This window comes from Cimex lectularius, unplaced genomic scaffold (assembly GCF_000648675.2).
Source record: "Cimex lectularius strain Harlan isolate CLEC.00 unplaced genomic scaffold, Clec_2.1 scaffold427, whole genome shotgun sequence".
Classification (NCBI taxonomy): Eukaryota; Metazoa; Arthropoda; class Insecta; order Hemiptera; family Cimicidae; genus Cimex; species Cimex lectularius.
The window spans coordinates 156964-179616 of NW_019393021.1; the positions used below are offsets into that span (position 1 = coordinate 156964).

A 22653-nucleotide genomic window follows, 5' to 3' on the forward strand; every position below is an offset into this window, starting at 1 on the left:
AAATGAAGAAAAGGATTTTTTAAATTTTTAATAGATGCTTACTCTTATGTAGTTCAAGTACTACTTACAAAAACTTTAATATATCAATAGACACTTTCAGTTTCACTGCTGGCTGCATAAAATTACCATTTGGTCAAGGAAAAATGAACATTATTCAACAACCCAATATATGGGGTAAAGATAACTGACATATATATATATTTCACAAAAACCTTGCCACAAAAACCAATAATCAAAAAACAGAATAAAACGCTAAAGAACATGCTTATTCAACTATATTTCGCTATTTCCTCAGGGCAATTAGGTTCAGTTAAACTAGTGCCATTGCAATTTTCCTTCCAGACTTTCCAATTTCCAAAACCATCATGCTCATCATGAATTTCATGGGCACACTCCACGGTTCCAGACATTGCTTTCCTCAAATCTATTTAAAAAAAAAAAAGAAAAAACAGTGTATGACATATGAAAAATCTCAGAATACTTCATGATTACTATGTTCCTTATATATATATAAATCACAAAGTAAGTTTAAAATTACGTACCTTCGCATTTGACTTTACAAGTCCCACCTGGTTTATCATTTTCACACCATTTTTCGTCACTAATCTGAAAAACAAACAATTAATACTGAAATGTATACACATTGAAGGGGAATGCGTTAATAAAAAAATTTGCAGGATAAATGCTATTATAGTGGAAATTTGGAAAATTGAGAATCACATGGTACAGTGTTGTCGGCTCTCTGTGATACTATTTAAAAGTGTCTGATGTACTGGCCACTTTTTTCCACTCTCAGACAGAAACAATTAAAATCATTTTTAACCAAGATGATCTCACATTTTGGTCAAGCCGAGGTTTCATTGTAGTCACATCGCGTTCAAGTTTCATCGACCACAATCGATCCTTGTATGGAAGACCTTAGATCTGGCTTTATTTCCTTATATCTCAGGAATCTTTTGGCACTCTCAAAACTCACCTTTTGTGCATAACTATGTAAGAATGTATGGATACCTTGCCTTTATTATATTAAGACATTTTTCTCTTTCATCAAATTGTATAAGAATCAAGAAACCAACAAAAAAATGTTAAACCTGTAACCCAGCAGACGGACTACATGTTCATTTTATACATGTTGATATGTACAAAATTAAAAAAATATATGTATTTAGTTTAAATAAAAACACATTAACTAATTATCTTTCTAATTTATTGTGGTACCCTCATGCAGAGATGTGGAGGCTTGTGAGCAAAATTGGACTTACAACATTTTAGACATAGAGAAAATAACTCAGCTGCATTACCTCTTTGATTTCTGAACCCGACTGATAAGACGTGGGACAGAGTCAGCGTAACATAGCTGAACCCTGGAAGTGTCAGTTCCCTTGAACCAGCAGTCTACCCCAACCTGACGCAGGAATGCTTCAAGGAGACTAGCTAAATTGCTCTCATACCGACACCCAAACATTTATGTTTATTGTAACATCGCTTTTCTCCACAATGTATACTCATTTCTGAGGTCAGAGAATATGGCCAGAGGAAACATATGGATATCATTCTCAAGGAGACAATCATGGTCAATGATTGTATGATGCCTACTGGAACATTAATAAAGGCAGTAAACCTCTTTTCTCTCATGATAACAGTTCAAAGAAACTTTTAGCTCTGATTACAGGAGATTTGTTCAAGCAGGTTGTCAGAAATATCGGCCTGTAAGTTGTGGAAAGTTTCTGGTACTTATCCACCATGGACAGGACAGTAGACTCAAGGCATTGAGTTGGCACAAGTGCTATCTCCTCCATTACTTTTGACTCCCCAGTTTCACTCTTGTATTACTTACTTAGTACAACAGGCATAGATAAAAGTCTAGTTCAGCCATTGGCAAGTGGCAGCAGTGGGTGCTGTGATCTTTTTTCTGCAAGACATACTATTTGAAATATTTGGGATTCATTTTGCAAGGTTTCACTTTTTGTCTTGGAACAGTGAACGCTCTCATGTTCCTTTCATTTTAGGTTTTACTATATTTTCATTCACCGCGTATAGAATGGTTGGGGGCATTTTTTAATCTAATTGGTGGTGGCTATATACAGAATAATGTGGGAAATGCATATGCCTATTTTACAGCACTATATATTGAGTGAAAGCTCGATGCTAATAAATTATAAATACATTACATATTATAAAATTTTGACAATATTACCTGGAAAAGCCCATGTGCTGTGTAAGTTTTTCCATCTGAATCTGTCTCGGTATTCTTTGCTTCTGTTGAAAAATTACTGCCATGTTTTATAAGACAAACCCCTAAAAATAAAATAAAGAAAATAGTTAAGTAGTTAGTAAGTTTAAAATCAATTGTTGAATTGTAACCATCATTGCCCATTTTTTGTCAATTGCTAGTATTACATAATAATTTTAACTGTTGTAGTTAGATGAGTAGAAACGTCAAAATCCAAAGCAAAAGGAAAAAACAGAGAGAGGAAAATATTTAAATGAAGGGAAAAATAAAATTTAATCCAAGAGAAGTTGTAGTATTAAACAAAACTATTTATAATAGAATTAAAGATCTTGTTGCATTGAAAAATTAAACATTTACATCAATAAAAATCCATTTAATTTTCAATATAACATAAAAGAAATTTTATTCTGTACAATTATTAACAATCGTCGAAAAACAAGATAAAATTATGGAGATTGCAATGAATAAAAAAACTCAAGATATCACACGTATGGCAAATCATGCATATTGTACACAGAGTTTTTAAATTGTGTACACTTATTTTTTAAATTTAGTAGGGAGGAAATTTAAAAAATAAAAGCTCAAATATTCTTTCTATTTTAACATTTTACAAATTTGACTACATTATTTGATTATTAGATTTCCCTTTGACACTGAGAGGCAAAAAAACATGGCCACCCTCGTTCTTTTTATTAAATACTTACAATCATTATGTGTTTTTTTCTGGATATTTTTAAAGAAAAAAATAAGATACAGCTACATAAAAAAATAATTAAAAAATTATGCTTAGTAAAACAATTTTATCAAAAATGTTGCTCTAGAAACAATGAAGAAAATATTCAATTCAGTACTCCTCTTGTGTTGATCACTGCTGGCGTTCGACATTGCATTGATTCTATGTTTGGAATATAGTTTGTGAAATATTTTCATATTCGTCCAACAGCACCATTATCAATTCCTTTGAATCCTCTCGCATCACTGGGTGACGGTTTACCCTCTTTAACTACTAGTTCAGGTGTTCGATTGGGTTTAAGTTGAGGCTACATGCTGGCCAGTCTGAGCATTGAATTGAAGCCAGTTCCAAGTAGTCACCAATAGCTGTGTGATTGTCATGCATAAAAATGAACCCATCGCCAATTAGTTGGTTGTACGGAACAACTTCTTCTGATAACACGTATGTACTTGGCTTGTCATCATCATGTCAGTAATGTCCTCATCGGAAGGTTGCCCTTCCGCCACATCAGTTTACAATTTTGCACTTCCCTGGCTATGTAGGTGATGGAGAAACTCCACGCTTCCTCAGAGATCATGACTTCAGCCACTGATCTATACTGGAGAAAATAGTGGGATCAATGACAATGATGTGAACCTTCAAGTCAATTCATATATACAGTCAATTTGATAATTCGAAACTCAAAGGACACACACACACACACACAAAATCAGTTGAAATATCCTAAAAAAACATCTTACTTTAAACATCCTAAAAAAAATCATAGTTGAAATATCTTTTAAAAAAATCTTAGTTGAAATATCCTAAAAAAATCATAGTTGAAATATCCTCCAAGAAAAAAAATCAGTTAAAATATCCTCAAAGAAAAAAAAATCATAGTTGAAATATCCTCAAAGAAAAAAAAATCATAGTTGAAATATCCTCAAAGAAAAAAAATCATAGTTGAAATATCGTTTAAAAAAATTAAAAATCAAAAATAAATAAAAGGAAACGACTCTAAACTTTTCTAACTCTAATTCTACTAAATTTTAAGCCATTTTTTCATCGTACTGTTCTTTTTGGTTTTTAATTTATCTTAGTTTTATTAAATTCAATTCTTAATTTAAAATTTTAATTTAAAGTAGATTTATTTATAGCTTTTACCGTCCATCTTTCATTATTTAATGAAAATTATTTTAAACCTATGGCACTGGCCTATTGTACATTATCTAAATGTTATTTATAGTTGAAAAAAAACGAGAATCGTTAATAAGGAAATGTCGTAATAAACAGTAGAAAAGTTTTGATTATTTTATAAATTATTAGAACAATTTTAAGCATAAAAAAGAGGAAGGAAACTACTGTATATCTAGATTACAATTCATTATATAATTATCTTAAATTTTAAGCCATTTTTTCATCATACTGTTGTATCTGGTGTTTTCTTTATTTCATTTTATTTTTTTAAATTCAATTCTTGATTTATAATTTTCATTTAAAGCAGATTTATTTATAGTTTTTATCGTTCATCTTTTGCTATTTAAAGATTATTATTTTAAACCTGTGGCAGTGGCCTACTGTTCATTATCTAAATGTTATTTATAGTGTGAAAAAGTGATACGTTAATAAGGGAATGTTGTAATAAATGGTTGAAAAGTTTTGATTTTTTGAATAAATTATTAGAACAATGTGTAGAGATTAGTGACCGTTAATCGATAGTTATTCAGATATCGTGAGATGCGGTCGGGTGTGATGTAGGTTTCAGAAAAACATTTTCTTTATCGTGCCAACGTTTCGATCTTTTATTGAGATNATATCTCAATAAAAGATCGAAACGTTGGCACGATAAAGAAAATGTTTTTCTGAAACCTACATCACACCCGACCGCATCTCACGATATCTGAATAACTATCAGAACAATTTTAAACAGAAAAGGAGAATTTAATTAAATTTGACATGCGATTCAAATTTAGGTGGACCTTTTTTTTCTCATTTACATCGAAAGGCTAGAAAAAATAAAGAGCTTAGAATTGAACTGAGTTTGGCCAAAACCAACTTGGGCAATCTCTCTCAATATAATTTATTAATTTCCTTTTCAATTTTTGTTTAACTTTAAGGACAGGTAATCAAATAAAGACCAACCTGATCATCGAACCGGGTATGGCGTAACAATAAGACCGCCCTGGTACTTTTAAGGAATTGTTTTTCTTTTAAAACCATGTTTGTACATTCTCAAAGGTTTTACAATTGTCCTTTTTTTGCCTAGTTTACGTTCATCGACAAATATTACACTTCGTAACAATAAAAAAAGAAAATTGCCCTGTTTATACCAGCAGATATCTTGATGGATAATCTCCTGTGATTCACCGTCTTGTCTTGAGTTCTAATTATAATTACGCATCATCAACACAGAAGAAACTAAATTAATTTAAACCTTTTTGAATAAATATTTCTTTCATTTTGCTTTAAAAGCGCTCATGGTTTTGGATTTTACCTCGACTTCTGAAAAGTGTATTTTTTCATAAGCTAGACAATTTAATCTAAAGAATGAGACGAGAGCTGATAAAGCATTAAGTTATTATGTATATGCTTAATTTCTTATATTGATCAAATTATTTATAAGTTAACTTAAAAAATCTAAAATTCCATGTTCTTTTTATACAATATGTGCATAAGACATTTTATTTTATTATATTTACTACTAACTGAGAAGCTTAGAAGAATTCAACGAATATGACTTGAATTGTTAGAAATGTAACGGATAATGATAAGGTTATTTAAAACTCACAGTTGGCCAAATCTGTTTTATTGAAACCGTAGTTGAGCAGCTGATCGACAAGTTCACATTCCGTGTACGTCTTTGCCAGTGTGGAAATGGCAAGGGTGGCAACAGCCAAGAGAAAAGCGCAAGGTAATTTCCTGAAAAAAATTAATTATTTGTTAGGTTTAAAAAAACATTCATTTTGAAAGTTTTCTTATTTACATTGTAGACACGTATCGTCTGAATGAAATACAGGGAATTTCACGGATTTACTAGAACACTTTTATTTAGTCAATTGAACGACAGAAAACATCCAATATTGACAAGAACTGTCGCCATTGAACAGCTGAAAAAGTTTCCTAAAGAAAAATACAGCTAATTTGGCGCCATACACGGCGCCACGACCTGCCCCCTCCTGCCATCAGAACACGTTTCCTTGTCTACAGTAATGTTTTTGAATTTTTCTTAATTAATAGGTAGTGAAATTACAAGGGGAGAGGCTCATATTTATCCAGTAAATTTGCCGATTTAGGAAAATCAAATAATTTTTGTATAATTTGTACGAAAATAGCCATGAGGCCCGGCACGCGGGTCGTGGTCCTTTTCTTTCTACAGCGCAGAGAAATATCCAGGTTTTAATTCGCACGGGAACAGTCAATTGGACATTGAAGATTGGGGTTGAGCTTTCTTTACAGGTGAGGTGATAGTTGGCCTCAAATCTTCAAGAGGCTCTTAAGTCAAGTACGCTCTGGGATTCTTTGACTCGATTCATGTTGCGGGGCAGAGTCGGGGCTGCGTATATTCATTGTTGCGATGCAGCCCCGACTCTGCTCCACGACAAAGAACCGTGTCCGGACCAAGATTCAGTTCACATTCATCAGTGCCTGTGAAAATGACGGAGGAACTAGCTCTCTCGGGAATTTCCCTTGCTATTTTTTGCATTGCATGTAGTGCATCCAATCGGAAGTGCATTAAAAAACTATCCTTTTAGTTTGAATTTTTTTTCAATTTCGGCGACAGAAACAATGAATTTTTGGGCTAAACCGTTCAATGTTTGGCTTTTCAATTCCCGATTTCTGTATTCCATGAATCATACATCCCACAAACACTGTATTTCTTCAATAAACTCTAAAGACAACTCGGTACTCCACAAGATACCTTTATACAAGACACTGTCAAAATCTTCAAGAAAACACTTACTACAACGTCAACTAAACAAATGAAGCAAGAGCACTTGTTCCGATTCACTCAGTACTGGCAATGTTGCGCAACATTGAGTCAAAGAATCCCACATCGGATGGGATTCAAGAGTCCGAAAATGCTAGCCCGCAACACACAAGATTCATCGCAACAATGAATCGGGGCAGCTCGGACTCAGGCTAGACGCAGCCGAGACTCTCCGAAGATTCAAAGAGTCGATTCAAAGAATCCCATTGTGTACTTACCTTTAAGAAAAAGGTAAGCTCTATGCTTTGTTCAGGTGGCATGCCACGGTGGTCATTATGTTCTGGGGTGACATTTCCTTGGACGCCCGCATCGAATTGGTTTTTGTGCGTGGAAGATCTCTAACTTCAAATGTGTACTTACAAGACTTTTTTTAAAGCATTTTATTTGTTTTTTACAACTGCATTCTTCGACGCAACAAGTAAAACAGATAATATTTATATATAAACATATTAACGGTAGCATGAAAGCTTGAACAGTTACCATCCAGTGATGGTAGCCGTTAATCAATACGATTAGCGAGATGTACTCCGTCGTAGGGGACTGATGTCAACTATTAAGGTTGTCGCGGGGCCACCAACGCTTCAGTCTTCTGGAAGGGATTATTAGGTAAAGTGGTGGATGATAGGTTTTTGACAAAAGGCTTCGGATGATGGGGTAGTTTGGAATGGAACGTTTTATAGCGGGATTGTGCTAGCTCGGTAACAAAAGGGAGATTTAGGTCGTTATGGATGGTGTGATTTGATACATAGAAAGGGGCTTTGACTACAGTTGTGAGGATTTTAGATTAAAGGGATTGGATTCGATTGAGTTTGGAACGCTTTGCAGTTCCGTAAAGTTTAAGTCCGTATGTCCAAATGGGGGCCAGGAGGGCAATGTAATGTTTTCGTTTGTTTGTTAGTGAGAGTTTTGATCGCCTGTCGAGTAGTTGTTTAAGCATGAAAAACTGTATGTTATGCGCTTAAGTCGTGTATGGGAGTTCCACTTCAGTCGTTTGTCCAGGTAGAGTCCGAGGTATCGTACATGGTCGGGAGAACCGGTACGATTTGGTAGTAAAAGACAATTGATCATTTTTTCTCCTCCAGAGATTTCTTGATTCCCCAATCCTACCATTCGTTGATGTTTAGGCTGCATGGGAAGCGCAAGCTTCCGTGCGTATTCAGCTGTAATAAACGATCTTGGAAGACCCGGCAGGGTTCATTTTATGCACTCTCGGACTTAGACTACTAGATTCTCGAACAAAGGAACGTTTTGAGCAGGAGCACAGAAGGAACGCGGAGCTACCCGGATTAATGCTGGTGTACTCTTCGAACGTTGATGGTAGAATGGCGAGTGGGAAATACAGCGTAAATAGGGATTAAACACCTGTACGCCCTTAACACTAAGACATGTACAAACATGTTCGTTACATGCGCTCTTCCACACCGCTGACGTCACGAACATGCTTAAGCGTGTTTATATATTGTTTTGCATGTACGCGCATGCGCGGTCCTGGTGAACCTGCTCGTGTACTGGTGAGCATGCCCGTGCAAGTCTCTTGTACTACTACGTATGTTATCGCCTGCATGTTCAAACAGGTCGTAGCAGAGAGTGACGGGGTGGAGCCTTTTTCACACCTTATATCAGTTCCGATTTGTTCTTTATCTAATTATAACTTGTTTTTAAATATGATTAGGATATATAATTTTATTCCATTTTGATACGAGGGATATTTTTGTAATTTGCTTATCATTCTATGTCTATAGGCACTTAGAAATAAATAAAACATATTTAATCAATTACAACATAACAAAATTAACATTTACCTAACAAAATCTATATTATATCTTTTATTTTCAAACCCATTGTATATTATATTAATCTTTCGGTGTGATTGCTCGTATTCTTCCATCATGACGTCTGTGAGGGCTTCGACGATCCTGCTGGTGAGAAAAAATTTTCTCGGATATTCATCATCCAGTGAATAAGGTCCGATGTATTCTATATGTGCTATGACAGTATTACCTGGTACTGTCATAGTGGTACCACCTGGTATTGGTGTTTATTGATCATACAAGTTTATTTCGTCACACCCCCCTCCTTTACCAACCAACCCCTACTCCTCTTACACATGCGCTCGTCGCTCCCTCTATACACAAACCCATGTACATGTGCATATCGCCAACTCAGATTGACTTTTTCAATTTTTTTAAAAATTGTCACTAATAACTTTAATAAATGGTATTTATTTTACATTAAAGAACAGCTAACGTACTGTTAAATAAAATAAATTCCATAATTTTAACCTGTAGGGGATTAGGGGGGGTCGAAAACCGACTTCTTGCTTGGATGGATTTTTCAACTCGTAGAAGTTACCTTGTTATCGCATTAAAATAATATCGTGGGGTCGTTGATGTGAGAGAAGTGGTACCACTCTTTCGTTGACGGTCGCGGGTTCGATCCCTGCGTTATCCACTGGTGTTTTTAACATAGGTGGTCAGTAGGTCCTTACAAAGCAACCGTTCAGTTTAATAATTTTTTTTATTAATTATCTAACTATTGTGTAAACCTTTATGGTTACGCAATGACAATGCCTTTACCTATTAGAGACTTTAAATGGGGTGGCGAGACCTGAAGTTCTGGATATTTCAGTCATGACGGAAGACGCCGAGGCTGGCTACATTTTAGACGTTGCGCCTGGGCCGAGGCGTTGCGTAGCATCGGGCAGATGTGCACGGAAGTAATACAATCTTGTGGAAAATTGGAGTTTGGATTTGCGTTGGGTAGCATCGGGTACCGTCGCAGAGTCTCCTTTTCGCCATCGGATTTGTCCATTGAAAACCATACATATTTCAGCTTCCCGGCTGCCTTACACTGTCTAGCCAGCCAATATAGATGTTTAATTGTGGAAGTCATATCCTCGCTGATATAGATGGGGTGGTTCACCGTGCCTTCCCATCCTACGTGTCTGGTAGAGAAGTCCCTTTTAATCCTCCGGAGCCGGATCAACTCGTCCCTCACCGTTTGCCTCGTGAAGCGCGCAATTATGCTGGGAGGACGGGGATCATCTTTTCGCGGTCTCAAGCGTTCGGCCATATCAATATCAGTAGGGCTTAGGTTCAGTCCCAGCCCCGACCCAATTTGAGACAGGAGAGAAGACGGGGATTCGCCTGGGCTGACCGGTATCCCTCGTATCTCAACCGATCTACATTTAGAGACTTGTTCCAAGTGGTTGAGACGGGCTTCGAGTCTAGAAATTTTCGAGGTTTTTCGAGTTTTCAGGTTGCAGTTTTCTTGAGAGAGTTCCTTGCACCTCTTCTTCTATGTTTCGAGGTGCTCCTCAGTCTTTGTTAGACGATCAGAGTTTTCAAATGACAATGCGGCTTGCTTATTGAGAGTAGATTTAATTTCCCTGATGTTTCCCATACCACTGATGGAGGCCTTGATCTCGGAAATTTCTTGGTTAGAAGGGTGAGTACCTCAAGAATAGAAGTAGAAGTATCAGTGATGCTGACAGGATTGTTGATCGGCGGAGAGCATACCGGCCGCTTCGTGGGTTAGAGTTTCCTGTTGGAGCTCGAACAAGGCTGACAACTCCATTGTTTGTCCAGCGATTTAACCGATGCGATATCATCCTCAGTGAAATCTACACACCTTCCTTGTAGCAAGCCCTTACAAGCAGAGGACCGGATAGATTTTTTTGTCATCCCTGCTGACAGTTTTATTGCAAATACAGCAAATGGCAATGGCTGCAGCGCTGAAGATTCTTTGTGTGATGAGTCGGTTTGTGGTGCAACTTAGGAAAGGACATGTAGTACTCACAACGTATACAAGCGACAATTATCAGGTGTTGGTAAACACGTTACCCCCACTACCGACTCAACGTTATCACCAGTATTATCCAAGCCGGCCCGATAACGAGAATCCAGTCACGTGAAAACGCAAAAATTAAATCGGATATTTTGCCCGAAAACGAAAAAGAACGGTAAAACGAAGCTTATCTACAGGATTGAGATGTTGCTCCACACCAGTATGCTAAAATTAAAAGCATATATGTGTATACATATATGTGTACAATCATTGTTATCAAACTTTCAATTGTGTTAATTTAATCTATAATGCTCAAAATACTTGTGCAATAAAACTTCTTATTATCCCTCTGAGGGTTATACAATTAGTTTATTATAAAGACCAATATAAATATGAATACATTCGTGTTTTCATATGAAGAATCAAAAATATTTATTTTTGGTTAATGATAGTTCCAAGTACATAGAGGAATCAGTTATGATTCTGTTTCGTTTAACTGTTCCTTAGAGATGGCAGGGAGTCAGGTCGGGTTTGCTCTTTGTGCATCCGTTTTTCCAACCGTACCACGCCTTGAAACCATGAATTTTGAAAATCTTTTGGGCGCATTTCGACGCTTCCGTAATGTCGTCCTTTCTCAAATCTAAAAGATAAAATAAACGGGATCAATAATTAAAATAAATTACCGGTTAACAAAACAAAAATAGTTAAAAGGCAAGAATGATTGTCAAAAATATAAAATTTACCGTCACATTTGGCTTTACAGTCTTTGCCTTTTTTGTCATGTGAACACCAATATTTGTCATTGATCTGAAATTTAAAAAAATTATAATTATTCAATAGGTCACTTGCACTAGAAACAGCCTACGTAAACCATACAAGAGGAAATGTTCATGGAAATTCCAGAAACAATCAAACTTGATGGGCTTAAACATTTTGGTCAAACAACACTAATTAAAAAAAAAACAGACTCCCATTCTTATAAATGGGGACTGACAACATGACTCACGAAACTCTCTTCATCATATAAAATCTCTACATATTGCAAAGGGGAAGAAGAATTAAGGAGGAAATCAGTTGGCTCCAAAACAAATTAAGGAACCGGATCAAGCGTTGGCCTGGAAAACCATATGTAGGCCATGAATCTATTCTTGGGATAAAAACCGAACACATAATTCAGAAGACAAAAGAAGAAGTCTGGAGATACTAGACACAGTAAACGTATGTTATAATAACCCTCACCAAACTCACTGCAGTTAGAGAGGTCTAAACATATAGGAGGACAATATACCGATCACTCCCATCTGAGAAAACATCTACTCCACATGGGCATATTGAATGATGTGCCCACGTGCAGGTTTTCCAAAAAGTAGGAAGAAAGAGCCACCCAATCATCTTTCAATAAAAAGAAACCACTAAATGGAGACAACCTGATATACAAAGAAAACATAGAGAGGAATTTGTAGCCATCATAGTCAATTGATCAAGTACTCGATAGATTCGAGGATTTCACTGAACTAATGAAAAAGGAAAGTACAAGCCTGCAGGCTGCAGTGCTTGGAGAACATAAGCTCCCTTTTCCTTGTATCCATCATCGTCAACATCATCAATAGAATAATGTGAGGGACGTTGCTGACCGCAACGGTTAGGCGTTGACACGGCGCTCATCACTGTGGGGTAAAGGTCCCGCGTTCGAATCCAGCGGCCCTGCATTCGAACCCGACATACTTACAAATGAGCTTTTCTTCAAAAACACCGGCACCCTGTTGGTTAATATAACCTCTACTTTTGCAAAAAAAAAAAAAAAAAAAAAAAAAAAAAAAAAAAAAAAAAAAAAAAAAAGGAATGTTCTAAAAACTCATCGAACATGAGCTAACTTTTTGTCCGAGAACCATTGAAAATTTAGCTTACATTGAAAGGTTTTTTTTTTAATCGATGAGTATACCATTTAACATTACATCAACATGATGTAATAAATAAAAAAACATTTGTAATATATGTTATAAATAAACGTTTTCCATAAAAATAAATAAATCCGTCTAGTTTAGGAAAAAGTGGAGAAACAATTTTGACATGCGATGTCAAACTTTTAATTTGAACACTTTAAAAATGAACTTTTTAAACTAAACGTTTATTTTTCAACTGTTAACGATGGAAAGGTAAATATTAAATTGTGGCTGTCACCTGGAAAAGTCCATAGTCGTAGGATCCGTTCTTGTTCGGGCCCCCTTTTTTTGTTGTGTTCCTCGAACTTTCGTGTTCAACAAGACAAACCCCTTAAAAAATATAAAAGTAAAAAAAATAAATAAACAACATGAACTGGTGTTGACGAAGAGTATAGAAGAAATAAACGTGACAAAAACATTTTTTAACACAGCAGAATTATAAAGATAAAAATGACGTTTGAAATGCATTAAAAAACTATTTAACCGTCTAAATAAAAGGTATTTCTATGTTTAAATACATGATTAGGAAACCACTAGTTAGAAGTTGTACTTAGAATAACTCAGTCAGCGATAACCTTCATAATGTTAAAGCTTCTTTAGAAATATAAGATATTTTTCTTCCACAACGAACATACAAAGATCTATATTTGCTGTATGTATCCGCGGGTAGTTAAGTCTCTGGGAAACATCTTCCCAAACCACTGATGGACAAGTTTAACGCACCACTAAATTTATTTAATGTAGACTAAATCTATTATTTTTTGCATTATGTAAAAAGCTAATAGAGGAGCTATCTTAGTCAAAATAAACTTCAAATAATGTAGTGTTTACTTCCTTCATTTACTTTTGTACTAATTAATCCCATTTGCACAACAAAGTATCCTTATGCCTCTCCCTTCTGCTACGCCTAAAGTTTGCTTTCAATTAATCTTTTTCATTCGATGATTTTCCAAATATTAATATATTTCAATCTTTTTTGGGATTATTTAAAAGCCTCCAAGGTCAACAACAGCAAATCAAATTTCATTTAAGTTTTGTTGGTCAAACATTAGGAGTATTGTATCTAAGATGTTAACTCGTGTTAACTCGAATAGAGAAATTTCCAGTGACATCGTGAACCCCTCCTCCTTAGCATGTAAAACGTTAATTTTTCCGCAATGCTGCGCGTGGCGATTGGTGGAACTAAAAATGAAGCTATAACAGTCCTTGAAGGCTTGTTCTTGTTTGTTTTGGTTTTCTTTTGTGTTAAATTGTAAGATGCCAGAAGTTAATAAAAAAAAGGAAAATTAATCAACTCTTTAATTCAAAATACTATCTATGCACTCGAAAAGTACTAAAAAATGACACGCTTCAATTCGTGCCTAACTTGTATCCTAGCATCTGATAACCTACAACTTTATAGGATAGAGGATGCATCTATTATGAATGAGAGTATAAGGACAGGTCGGAATTCAAAGACCAACCGCGCTTCCAAGTAGTGAACCCCGGGAAACGTCGTCACCGTCCTGGATTCATATTTATCCCCCACGGCATGGTACGGTGCGAAACGGCTAAAGGAGCTCTGGTGTCCAATTCCTAAGTGAGGTACTCGCTTTCCCAACCACTCCTCACTAAACAAAATCCTACCACCAACCCCTTTTCCTCCTTCCTATCACTCCCTAACAAGAGTCTTGGGCTTGACTAAAAGCAGCATCCGCCCCAATCAAAGGTGTCATGCGATCAGTGCCGAGTGATTCACTAGGAGCCGGGGTGTGGCTGTCTTGAATGGAGCCTCTCTGACACCGAGCGACATCAGAGAGTAATTTGCCTTACTCCATCATGCGGAGCTCTGATGAAGGGGGCCTTATAGTTCCCAAGCTACTCGTGGGAATCAAATGAGTATAGCAAACAAAAAACTATACCTAGAGCAGGATCTCACTGGTCCAAACACATCAAGTAATCTGGAGACTAACCCCCAGATGGACACTCAGTCCTTGGAAACAAAGGAGAGGACACCTCTCCCTCCTAAAGACAAACACCAATCGCTACGTGGGAAGTTCAACACCTCACAAACGAAGGTTTAACGCCTTCAAGTAGCGACAGTAGAAAATATAGACCCCCCCTCTTGGGAAACCCGAAGGGAAGAAAAAAGTCTCCGCCGAATTGCCAAATCTAGGTGAACCAGGCGGGAAAGGCGACCCTCTCAGGAAAGGTCTTAGCGGTGGTATGACCAAATGGTACCTGAGAGCGATAAAATCGGGGAAAACACACGAAGAGGCAAGGAGATTGGCCGACGAAAGGAAGGCTAAAATCCAAAAAGAGAAACTGGAGTACAATCATCCAGCAAGATGACAAAAGAACAATCGGTTACCTCCAAGGAACTAAGAAAAGACAGGAAGGCAAAGCCATCCACACCTCAGGCGCAGTTTAGAGCCAGGGAGGCTGCTCCAAGCTTCAGCTACGCCGAAGCAGCAAAGTTTGTAAGGGTGGCTTTGCTATCGGAGGAATACCCTCTGGTAACACCAACAACAGAAGAGCTGACCCAGCTAGAGGAAACTCTCATTGAAGAAATCTTAATAGGATGGGAAGCCAAAATACAGTTTGAAGGCATACACTTCAGGTTGGGTATGATGCTCTTAGACTGTCAAGATGGCAAAACTGTACAATAGCTACAGGAAATAGCCTCTAAACTAGAGCTAAGTAAACATAAGAAACTGACAGTGAGGTTAGGGGAGATTGTTCCCAAACCTCACTCGATAGTGGTGTTCTTCCTTAGGCAAAATTAGGAGAAGAACAAAAAACCCTAGCACTGGTCAAAGCGCATAATGACGGGGTCTGCGCTGAGGAGTGGAAAGTTCACTCAGTGAAAGCGGAGAGGCCTGGGATTGTCATGATCCTGGGCATCGATGAGATCTCGGCAGAAACAATAATTTCAAGAAGACATACCCTCAATTTTCGTTTTTGGAGGATCCCCGTGAGAGGCCTGAAAAAGAAGGGGAGGAGGATACAAAACGAGAGAAATCTCACACCTCCACCCCAATCAAAGGCCCCAAGAGAAGGCCCCTATAGCGACGCCTCCACCCATGGAGACTACCTCCGAAAACACTGCTGCGATGGAGGTCGACCAGGTCATCCTGGAGATCTACACCCCTCCTCCTCTACAGACGGAGCCAAGAATGCTCACCGAGGAGGAGCTATTGGGAGAGGAGACACCCCCAAAAGAATAACCCAACATGGAGGAAATGAGAATAGCCTAGGTGAACATCCATCACGCTAAAGCTGCCTCGGCAGTAGTAACTAGGATGTTCACTGCTCAACATCTATGGGCAATTGTCATCCAGGAACCCTGGCAGTGGAAAGGACAAATTAGAGATTTGTCCTGCAAAGACAGTAAGACTGTATGGGATTCCAGACAGAATAATCCCCGTGCATGCATATTGATTAGGAAAAACACTAATTATCTCTGTCTTTCAGGATTCATGACTGGGGACTTAGTTCCCATCAAGGTACAGATACCAATCAATGGGAAGAGACAAGAAGCAGTAGTAGCATCGGCATACTCCCCAGGAGAGGAGGACCACCCTCCCCCCGACGAGCTACGAAGGCTAGCCAGCTACTGCAGCAAGAAGAATCTCCCCTTGCTGGTGGGAGGCGATGCCAACGCACGCCATCAAATCTGGGGAAGCACCAATAACAACAAAAGAGGTGAGTCACTCATAGAATTTTTGGTGAAGGAAAAATTAGATATACTTAATATAGAATCAATCCCTACCTTTGTCACCAAAGTGTGACGAGCAGTATTGGATATACCATTTGCGGCCAAGCCCTACATAAAATGATAAAAAATTGGAGGTTTCAAGTGAAGAGTCGGTGTCGGACCACAGAATAATACGGTTCGACATCGAATCAGAAAGGACAGACCCTACACCGTTCAGAAAACCCCGAAACACAAATTGGGCAAGGTTCACTGAGATGGTAACACATAGTTTAAACCTTGTAACAGTGAAGAGAGTACCGAAGACCTGCAATGAATTGGAACTTGCATATATGGAATTCACACGGAATATAATTGATGCATATAAATCAAGCTGCCCTGTTAAGGTCCCAAAAAGTAGACAAGGACCAACCTTGGTGGAATGCAGAACTGGGTAAACTAGGAAAGAAACCAGGAAAGCGTTCAACAAAGCTAGAACTAGCAAGTAACTGGGGAGAATACAAAAGGTTAATTACTTCATAAAAGCATGCCATCCGCAGGGCGAAAAGAGAAAACTTTCGCAAATTCTGCGGAGAACTCTCCGTAGTATCCACAGCAGCTAGACTGCACAAGGTACTAGCAAAGGACAGATCAGACATAAACACGGCCTTAAAAAATGCAGAAGGCAATTACACAGAAGACCCGAAACAAAAAGCAATGCTCCTTCTAAGTACACATTTTCCAGGCAGTTCCTATGACATCTCCCCAGAAAATGTGAGAACAGATAATCCCAAGAAAGAAAATTGGAAAGAAGCAGCTTAAATAATCACAGAGAAGAAAATCCTCTGGGCGATTATCACTTTCAGCCCTTACAAAGCACCGGGAACGGATGGGATCTTTCCCATCCTGCTACAAAAAGGAATGGATATAATTACTCCAACATTGCTGCGATTATAAAGAAGTAGTTTAGCACTACATACCACAGGGCAAAGGTAGTTTTTATACCAAAAGTGGGGAAAAGAGACCCTATAACACCTAAATCCTACAGACCAGGCCAGGTGCGGACGCTAAAGATCCTCTTGTCTGTTGACGATGAGTTGAACGGAATGTACCAGCTAACCAGTGACCTAAAGGAAACACTGGAAACAAAGGAAATGGCAATCTGCGCGTTCCTCGATATTGAGGGAGCTTTCGACAATGCATCTCAATGTAAAAATGAAGGCCTCCCTGGGGAAAAAACATGTAGACCAAACCACATCTAGATGGATTGGAGAACTGCTAAGAACCAGAATAGCTGAAACAAATATAGGAACAGACTCTATAGAAGTTAGCACAACAAAAGTTATCCTCAAGGAGGGATACTATCACCTCTTCTATGGAACCTAACAGTTGATGAACTGCTCTTGGACCGTTCAGGCATAAAATGTCAGGGCTATGCGGATGACATAGTCCTGACTGCCAAGGGAAAATGCGAGGAAACTCTCTGCGATATAATCCAAGAGGGACTAAAAATCACAGAAGAATGGTGTAAAAGCGCTGGCTTAGGGATCAATCCCAACAAAACAACTATAGTCGCTTTTACATGGAGAAGGAAACTTGATCACATGATGGAAATAACCCTCAAAAACACCGTGATAGAAATCAAAAATGAAGTCAAATATCTGGGCATCACACTAGATAAAACACTAACAATTAAGAAACACATCAGCTCTACCATCATGAAGGCGACACGAGCTTTGATGGTGTGCAGAAGAATAACAGGAAGAAACTGGGGATGCAGACCGGAAACCCTGGTGTGAATGTACACCATGTTAGTAAGACCTTTAATTACATACGGAGCTATAGCCTGGGCTGATAAAGCAGAAATAACTAAAAGAAAATAACTTACAAAAATACAGAGACTTGCATGCATCTGCATAACCGGAGGAATGAGAACATGTCCTACAATTAGCATGGAAAAAATACTAGGATTAATCCCCCTACATCACATGGTAGTAAGGACAGCGCAGAAAACAATCATCAACTTTATCAAAGAGAAACCTCCAACAGGAATAAAACTGAAATGGAGAGATAGCAATAAGCTATGGAAAGACCATCCGTCACTCACGGCTCCAACAGACGATATGAACAGGATGTTTGAATTTAACCAAAAATTCCGAATAAACCTGGGTACCAAAAAAGAATGGGAAAGAAAAGGAATTAACTCCTTTAAAAATGGCAGCATCCTCTGTTCACAGATGGATCTAGAACACAAGAAGGTACGGGACAAAATTCATTAACACCCAAGTAATTTGAGTTAAGTTCCCCAAATTTTGTATGCTTAGATTTTGGTGCGCTGAATCCAATGAAACGTTTTCCAATCCCAATCACACCGTCCACAATTGAGGTCCAAAATCCAAAAATGGAATATATGTCACCAATAATCACCTTGGCTTCATATATGCCGAATTAGAGGAAACTGTTTTCGAATCGATTAATTGGACCACAGCGAACCATCCAAAATTGTGAACGGTAGACGTACGAATAACGCGACACTTTGAAAAATATAATATGCCGACCCAAATGGACTTACTCACAATAATTGTATCTGAGTATATGAATAACTATTACTCATATACTGTTGAAAAACGAAATGTAAATACTGAAAAGATAAAGAACAAATACTAAAAACCTCTATTCTTATAAGAATCATAATACTGATCACGAATATAACAATGAAAAAGCGATAAGTCGCTTTTTTCGCAAGTAAATCAACAAAAATCCCGTTTTGAGGTAACCAAAATGAACCTTGCACACGTTTTTCTCAGTAAATTTCTCAATAAAAATTGTAAAATTTCATTTAAAATAAAAGCTGAACTCAAGAGTTTCCCAATGGTCATCTTTTTAACTGTTTTTACTGTTAGATTAGAATACTGGTTTTTAAAATGAAATTAATAAAATTTTGTCTTTTGATTGAAATTGTATACTTTCAAAATTTCAAAAACTATCAATGAAAGGCTATCTGAAGAGAACGATGAAATATTGCCCTTCTCTTTCTGTGTGAATGTATAGCAATTAAAATCGATTTACTGATCGATTACAATAATTTGTTATTCCAAGAATGTATAATAAAGTAAAAATTGAACTGATAAAATAACCATAAACTAATAATTAGTAACTATAATTATGTACTTACTACATAAGTCAACATTTTTTTTCACTTCGTCTTTACTCGTCGTTTTATTGAAGAAACGTTTCATGGTACGATATTTGTGATATCTGATTCGGAATCTACACAGTAAAAATCTTTCAGCTAAACAGAAAGTGGCCAAATTTATTGTATTTTCGAGATTTTAAGCTAAATAGCTTTATTTAAAACAGTGCTGCAATCACATAGGTGGTAATTGGCAACCACAGATAGTAATTCGATGTGTAAAGAGGCGAAAGAAGACGGTGCCGAAGCAAAGAAAAAGCTTTTTTGGAACATCAAAAAAACCGAATATTCCTGGAATAGTTCTGGTTTTCCCTCAACTAACCCATCTGATTCCATCCCTACTTTGAATTTTTGTCTTTATCTCAAACTTGGGTGTACGCGTAAATGGAAATTAGGGTGAACGAGTTTTTACAAAGAAACGCTGCATGGGATGTAATGTCCAGAAAATAGCTGTATATCTTGCGAAATTTATGATTTTCAGGTTTCAGCAGTGATTACTGGTTTTGATCAATTTTTGACCGTCAAACCATTACTCCAGCCTCTGGCTCAAATACTGAAAAAAGTCCACGGATTATAAAAATTTCAGTTTTTAATAAATTAATTTTTTGCCGCCTTTGTCCCACTGCTCCTCAAACCAGCCGAAGGTGATCGGTTCGAATCCCGCTAGTGGCACTAGCGTTTTTATCTCAACCATGGCCTTAGATAAAAGTGTATTTATTTTAAGTAAGCAATATTTTTAACTTGGTGAATTATTAATAATAGTTATTAATAAGGCTTGTTGAAAGGGACTTAGTTCTCGTGAGCTTGATGAAGGAACTCATTGTATTATTTTCGTTCAAATTGGCCTTACCCTTGTTTTATTTTATTATTATTATTTTAATTGAAAAAGCATTTGCCATGTTAATAGAGTTTGAAAATCAATTTTCGTTCCCAGTAACTTCGCATTTAAAAAATATTGAATAGACTAAGATCTGTTTCCAGTCAAATTTCGTCTTAATTGTGTTGATTAGCTCGTTTTAAATTCAAAACGTGTTACACCCTGTACCATTAATCCCCCTAACCCTTCCTAGTACTAACAACTTAACTTTGCTAAACACATTTTATCTAAACCATCCAGAACCCTAAGCTAACTCGTTCCTAAGCACATGTTCTCACAATTTAATTTTTTTTTTGTTCAAACTACAGTCGAACGAAATCTCCCACCAAAATCTTTGGTTCAACAACAATTTAAGTTGAAAAATTAATCTTTTTAAGTAAGGTGTTGGTTGAAATGAAAAAGCTAGTGTCACGAGCAGGATTCGAACCCACGACCTTCATTTCAACCATGCTTTACATAAAAAGATGAATTAATTGAAATAAATAATTTGGTTATACGGACCACTGAATACAATGGATAATAGATAACACTTAAAAAGAAAGGAAGGAATCGTCTTGCTTTAGCCTGCTTATATCACTTATTTTGACCTATATTCTACGGAATTGACTAGTCAATAAACAGTGAACTGGATTAGCTTAGTAAATCTAGACCGAAATGTTATCCTATCGTCACCAATTTTCAATTCTGACGGAAAATGTGGTGGAAATTAATTTTTTTTTCAAAAAACTTTCATGTTGCGTACGACAAATTTGCGCAATGTTATAAATAATTACAATTAATTAAGGTTTTTAGTTGAGATGAAAAAAAGCTAATGGCACGAGAGGGATTCGAACCCACGACCTTCGGCTTGATACGCCGCTGCTCTACCACCTGAGCCATCGTGACTTCGATCCACTCGGACATCACCTTCCTATCTCAACCCCACCTTATGAATTTTCCATCCTTTTGCCATTTTTCAAATGTCGTGTAATCGGTTTGAATTCTCGACGACAATTGAAATGGCGACGGAGAGCTTAAGTGAAGTGTACTTCATTTTAATCATTAAATTCACTAAATTCGTGGTCCGCTTGACCAATTAATACATTACAATTAATTAAGGTTTTTAGTTGAGATGAAAAAAAGCTAATGGCACGAGAGGGATTCGAACCCACGACCTTCGGCTTGATACGCCGCTGCTCTACCACCTGAGCTATCGTGACCTCGATCCACTCGGACATTTGCCATTTTTCATCCCAACAGGGATTCGCAGAAGGAGGGAAAACTCATAAGGTAGGGTTGAGATGGGGAGTTGATGTCCGAGTGGGTCGAGGTCACGATAGCTCAGGTGGTAGAGCAGCGGCGTATCAAGCCGAAGGTCGTGGGTTCGAATCCCTCTCGTGCCATTAGCTTTTTTTCATCTCAACTAAAAACCTTAATTAATTGTAATGTATTAATTGGTCAAGCGGACCACGAAATTAGTGAAGTTATAAATAATTGGCATTTGAGGAAGAAAAATTATTTAACTTACAATCTGCTAAATCTGATTTTTTGAATCCTTGGTTCAACAGCTCCTCCGCCAACTCACATCTTGTGAACACCCTGGCATCGGAGATGACCGCAAAAGCGGCCACGACGATTACAACACTGATGATAAATTTCCTGTAAAATCAAAATCACTGAAAAATCTCTCCTCTTTATGTACACACAATATTATATGATTATTTACATGTTCGTCTACTTCCTGCGACTGAAGTCGTACTAGAGATGCAGACGCTTATATAGCAAATATGACTATCAAAGATAAATAGATTAAAAGAGTATGGGCAATCAATTAAAAGAAGGAGAGAGAGAGAGAGATAGAGAGAGAGAGAGAGAGAGAGAGAGAGAGAGAGAGAGAGAGAGAGAGAGAGAGTGAATGGGAGTGAGGAGGGAATGAATTGTATAGGCAGAGTCCTTCATCAGTTGGCGGGGGAGATAGAGATGGAGTGCCAAATGTAATTCACATCTTTTTTATCTTTAAAGCCTAATAAGGTCACGGATAAAAGTTCGAGTGATTTATTTATCATTTCGAAATAAAAAATTAAACTATGAGAAGAGTTAATTGTAGTACATTGAAAATATTGGAACAAATCATAAATTTTTAGATTTATTTTTTAATTTTAATTTTTAAATAGTTTTTTATTAAAAATTTCTTTACTACTTTCCCCTAACCGGCTCGGGGCCGTATAAAATGCCTGGGCGAATTGGGATCTGCTGATTATGTTTTCCA

At 37.2% G+C, this 22653-nt stretch overlaps 2 protein-coding genes across 2 annotated transcripts; both read right to left on the reverse strand.

Moving 5' to 3' along the window:
• Nucleotides 1–168: 168 nt before the first annotated feature.
• Nucleotides 169–6035, reverse strand: LOC106663588 (lysozyme c-1). Its single transcript, XM_014388504.2, has 5 exons — nt 5929–6035; nt 5734–5864; nt 2198–2298; nt 543–606; nt 169–424 (listed from the first exon to the last, which is right to left on the reverse strand). Coding segments are annotated over exons 1-5 (453 nt in total). The 5' UTR covers nt 5931–6035; the 3' UTR covers nt 169–269.
• Nucleotides 6036–11060: 5025 nt separating this feature from the next.
• Nucleotides 11061–22206, reverse strand: LOC106663700 (lysozyme-like). Its single transcript, XM_014388746.2, has 5 exons — nt 22111–22206; nt 21913–22043; nt 12901–12992; nt 11463–11526; nt 11061–11359 (listed from the first exon to the last, which is right to left on the reverse strand). Coding segments are annotated over exons 1-5 (426 nt in total). The 5' UTR covers nt 22113–22206; the 3' UTR covers nt 11061–11222.
• Nucleotides 22207–22653: the final 447 nt, after the last annotated feature.